At 48.0% G+C, this 5,040-nt stretch overlaps 2 protein-coding genes across 2 annotated transcripts in view; both read left to right on the top strand.

The window, feature by feature from the left end:
• The window catches only part of MAA_00380 (tlh3), a gene marked incomplete at both ends in the record, with an annotated part of 8,845 nt that extends 7,562 nt beyond the window's left edge, over positions 1 to 1,283 (top strand). The window contains one exon of the mRNA XM_007818378.2: positions 996 to 1,283. Coding sequence (XP_007816569.2) covers positions 996 to 1,283 — 288 coding nt within the window. The remainder of the gene's footprint in view (positions 1 to 995) is intronic.
• Positions 1,284 to 3,242: 1,959 nt separating this feature from the next.
• Positions 3,243 to 4,478, top strand: MAA_00379 (tlh5; the record flags this gene model as incomplete). The annotated part of the gene is made up of 1 exon (XM_007818377.2): positions 3,243 to 4,478. The coding sequence occupies one exon, from the start codon at positions 3,243 to 3,245 to the stop codon at positions 4,476 to 4,478; it is 1,236 nt and encodes a 411-aa protein (XP_007816568.2).
• Positions 4,479 to 5,040: the final 562 nt, after the last annotated feature.

The following is a 5,040-nucleotide window of genomic DNA, read 5'->3' as shown; positions in this document are numbered from 1 at the left end:
TATCGGTCGCGTGCCTTGCTGCGGAGCTGGACCTCGTCGGCGCAGACTGAGATCCTAAGTCCGATGTACCAGATGCGGATTGTATCTTCAGCGTTGCAACATGTCGTCCAGAGGTGGTCACTGATGGACTCCTCGACCCATGTGCGAAGTTTACTTATAGATGTCTGTTTTTCTTTGATGTCTCGGACCTCTTGTGTCCGGATCCTAACTTCCAAGTCATAGGTTGACCTGTCTGCTGGGAGAAGGTCTTGCACACCGCGTGCCATAAGGGTAGGATGTGGTCGTTCAAATGACTGTGGGAAGTATTGATGCTGGGACGAGGATTCGAGGGTCTGTGACTGATCCCCTTCCGTTACTCTCCTGCTCCGTCCCGCGCCTTGATTACCTGAGTCAATAATTTGTCGTCTCGGGTATTTACCAACATCTGGCATTGGCGGTTCGTCCTCAAGTTCATCATCAGTGTCTGGATTGACGTATTTCCAGATATTATCGCTAATGGCTCGAGCTTTAAATTTTTCACTCCAAGATTCCCACTCGTCTGGGCCTTGGAGGATCATTTTACATGATTTTTCTGTGGGTACCATCGTATCTCATCGGGGTTGCGCGAATAGCTTGAGATCGCAAATGAGACTCTTAATTGTTAGAAATACGGCGGCACAAAATCACGGAGAGAGTTTTATCTTCAAAATGTAATTAAGTTGATTATCCTTCTTCTTCTCTTTCGAAGAGTACAGTAGAATGATGCAATCATAAATACTTCTGTTATACTGCTGCCTTCCAGGCAGCAGCATTCTGATTGAATCTTGCGAAAGGTGGCGGCTGCACACAGTGCGGTTCATCACTGGCAGCGCAACAATCTGACAAGTGTTCGTCTCAAGAAACTGGTCCGGCGCCGAAGTTCCGGCGGAGCCCGGGTCCACAGCTAGCCCGGGATAATACGTGGGGGCGAAGACATTGGGAAGAGTGAAGCGGGGAATGCGGCTCCATATTTTAAGCTCTTTGTGGAGTCAGGACATGCACCCGTGAGACGGAGTGCCAGGCGACCTTTCCGTTTCTGTCAAAACTACCCGAAAGGGAGAATTGGTCGCTATCCCCCAGTTCCGATTGGCCAATCGTCGTCGCCATCGGCGATGCCGTTCCAAAGGGGTAGATTATTGTTCCACGAAGTGTTAGGTGGCTTCTCCGGTTTTGTCAAGACTACCCGAAAGGGAAAGTTAGGTGTCATCTCCAAGCTCCGATTGGGCAATTGTCGGCCGTCGAGAATGCCGGTTTCCGTTTCTTGATACGAGTACTCGTGCCACGCCCCACTTTAATTAGACTACGTCCCATACAGAGAAACGCCGAAGGCCGTGCTACAAGACGCCACACGCATAAGCTTGGCAGCCTTCTATCATGAATATTACCGCCTGCATCACAGCTTTTATAGAGTTTAAGCAACAAGTCAGCCATGAAGGGGTGCTGGAATTACGACTGCTCGGAGCCGGCCCACCGATTTGTTAGGGAATTTGGCCTTCACAGTCGCATAAACGACTATCATGATATTTCGCTTGGACGACAGCACTTAGTACTCCAGTTGAGGACCTCGTTACATTTATGCATTCACGCTGTATACCAGACTCACGACCTCAGACCCATGACCCGAGACTCTAAACTTGGTTTGCTTGCCAAATCCCGCACTCATTCCAAGGCTGTGTTGTCGGATAATGGTGCTTTTGTTAATTGAACACGCAATCGTTTTGCCGCCTAGGCCCTGGGTGGCAACAGTAATCGTAATACGGGAATACTGCTTCCAGCAGGCAGCAGTAATTTCGAAGTATTAAATATCTTGAGTGTTTGCTTCGTAAAGAAAAATAAGACAGTAACCGTACTATAATACTTCTTTAAGCATGCACTGTGCTTTAGGTATTTACCTTCCTAGCTTTAATATTGTTGACAATGATTGTGGAGTTGACGACTTGATTTGACATGACAGTGGGAGAAGCCCTACTAAATACACTAACCAGTATACATTGTACAGTGTGGCTGCGTACATTGAGTCACTAACATTCCAACAAATATTACCTTTGCAAGGCCCGCATAGTAACTGCCTGTAATTTTACCCCTCGCTTGGCCTTGTTCGTTGCCTCGACCGCTGTCTCAGGTCATCCATTGTAGCCTTCTTATTAACATCAGGCCATTGCGGACGCCAAGTCAAGCACTGCATCATGCATTATTCAAGTACAAATGCATGAAAACTAGGATTGTTGCCGAAAGACTTGCAGGCACTACCAGGCATGTACGATTGACAACCAAGTCTTGAACTATAACGGTCCAAGCTGAGTATATTGACAGCTGGCTAAGCGACTACTACGATTATCTAACGTTAAAGAAGAAAGAGAAAACAGAACAGGAAAATGAGAGTTTGAGGAGCTCTTGAGCTCAACGCGTGTTCGCATGTATTGCGGGACGCGGCCGGCAAGCCGAAGCAGAAGGCGAGAGTACAAACCGAACCACACCGGGCTCAGCCCGTTACAGCCCGGTCTTTGACACGACAGTGGCGTCATATGTACGGGTCCTGTGGTGGATCAGCATGTTTGGCAGCTGCAAGAAAGCATCCTCTTTGCTTGAGTGCGTGACATGCTTCTTCCGACTGATTCAGTCGCCATCAATATGTATACCAAGGCGCAGCCCGCCGCCTAAGCCATTTTTGTCAGGTGTTGCACAACTAGGCTTTCATAACCCCACTCTCACCGGAGAAGTGCATACAGGGGCGTATCGCTTGGGGCACATTTAAGTGCATCCAAAGAGGAGAGAGGAGGGATAGGATCATAATAGAACAGACATGAGTGAATACACTGGGCTAATGCCTATACACCATTCAATCTTACAGTGACGCCTTATGTGACCGTACTTCTGACAATATCTCATTTTATGCAGTATTAAAACCATGCGCTGTATTGCTAACCAGAGACTAACTAATTCTCTTGGCGCATGCCCACTTTATGCTTAAACCCCCTGCATCTTAGGTACAAGTAAAGATTCTTAGGCTACCAGTGGTAAATCCGGCACACTTTCGGCATTTCCGGTCTCACCTCTTCAGCGTAATGTAACGAGATTGGATTAAAGAGAATAAAGAAGGGCGTGTAATTATATATGCCAGCACCGTTACACGGACCAAAGAGTTGGCCAAAGTATTGGGCGTGGATGCATATAATAGCAAGGCAGGAAGTCGAGAGGAAAAGCGGCGGCGGATGCAGTCGTGGATGACGACCAAGCGGTTGATCGTGGCGACCAATGCATTGGGTTTAGGGATCAACGTGCCAGATGTACGGTTCGTGATCCATGTAGGTATACCGTACCAGGTCCGGGCATTCGCACAGGAAAGTGGACGGTTGGGTCGGGATGGCAGGCAGGGCACATCGACCATAATTTGCAAGGCAATGAAGGGGCAGCAAGGGTTTACACAAGCAGCCCAGAGCGTTCGAGATGAAGAGATGGTGGAATATATACGAGGGACACGGTGCCGACGATTTGTGTTGGACAAGGCAATGGACGGACGCATACGAGAGGGTGGATGCCAGGACGACGAAGAGATGTGCGACGTATGTATTCGAGGCGGGCACGTACAAGAAAGCAACGTTATGGCAATCCGGCAAATGATGGGTCCGGAAAGCATAACCAACGAGGCCACAGACGAGGAAGGGAATGGAACAGAGCATGACCGAGAGCATAAAAGGCGCCGAATAGAGGAAAACAGAGCAGTTCAAGTTGGTGGTGCATTACCAAGGGCACCATCACCCGAGAGGGAGGGTTGGACGTTTGGCGACGACGAGGAAAAGGCACCACAAGAGCAGGTTGCAGAGAGAAGGGAAGGGGCAGAGGTTCAAGAAACCAGCATGGAGATATACATGCAGGAACGAGACCAGGAGTTTGCGATTTGGAAGGAGAGCGAGAGGATCCGAGATAACACATTATTGACGGAGATATTCGAGAGGCAGTTGGCCAGTTGGAGCGAGGGTTGTATATATTGCCGAATGACCAGCGGCGAGGACGACCATGAAGGGTTATGCCCGTTAGAAGCACACGACAAGGGCGTTTTCGAGGGAATTGAGAGAGGTGTGAAGCAAATACAAGAATGGATGGGCCGAAAGGGATCATTCGAAAGGTATTGTGGATGTTGGGAATGTGGATTGCCATATCGAATTTGCAACCGTTGGGAGGACATATATGGAGATGGTGGGAAATTTCGACGGATCGCAGGAGAACAGTGCCAATATCCAGATATCATGGCGAAGGTCATTGGCGCAGGGTTATCAAGGGCAAGGGATGTATTGGAATATATTTTCCGGCAGATAGGCAAAACAGAAGAAGGAAAAGAGGTTGGGGTGGATGATTTGTTACGTATTGGTGGACGCAGACGTAAAGATTGGGGAGGAATGGAGACGAATGACATGTGTGTTGGGATGAGTATGTTGATGGATTGGTTTGATGAGGATTAAGGGGAGATTGATTCAAGGGAGAAGTATATAGTGATTATAGCGATTGTTAGAGTTGGTGTAGCGAACGTAAGGTTAATTGTATAGGGATAAATGCCCGGATAGTAGGGTGGGGATTGGGATTAAGAAAGCAGTAGCGGCGGCAGACAAGAGATTTAAATTAGACCGACAGTAGCCGTTTGCGGCCAGGTAAATTGAAGATGAAGATAATAGGAAGAGAAAGCAGCGGAAATAGAGGCAAGATGGAACGAAGAAGCCAAGCAAAGGGTAAAAGGGTGAGGATACAGCAAATAAGGTAGAACAAGACCAATAATGGCAAATTATATCAGGGAGGTGCATAGACGGACACAATAGATTTTACCATAGGGGTTAGAAGAATAGCAGGCAATAAGACAAGTCAGGGGGTTTGTAGTAAGGTGTTAGTAGATGGCACAGAAAGAGTAGTTTAGGGTGCAATAGAAGCAAAGGAGAAATGGAAAGATGATGAAGTATTATTGCGTTATTAAGAGCGGATCAGGGGTACACACATATCCGTTATGGATCCCCGGGGCTCGCCAAGAAGTGA

This window comes from Metarhizium robertsii (genome assembly GCF_000187425.2).
Source record: "Metarhizium robertsii ARSEF 23 chromosome Unknown MAA_Scf_3, whole genome shotgun sequence".
In the NCBI taxonomy this organism is placed as follows: Eukaryota; Fungi; Ascomycota; class Sordariomycetes; order Hypocreales; family Clavicipitaceae; genus Metarhizium; species Metarhizium robertsii.
This window is presented reverse-complemented; position numbering and strand designations above follow the sequence as displayed.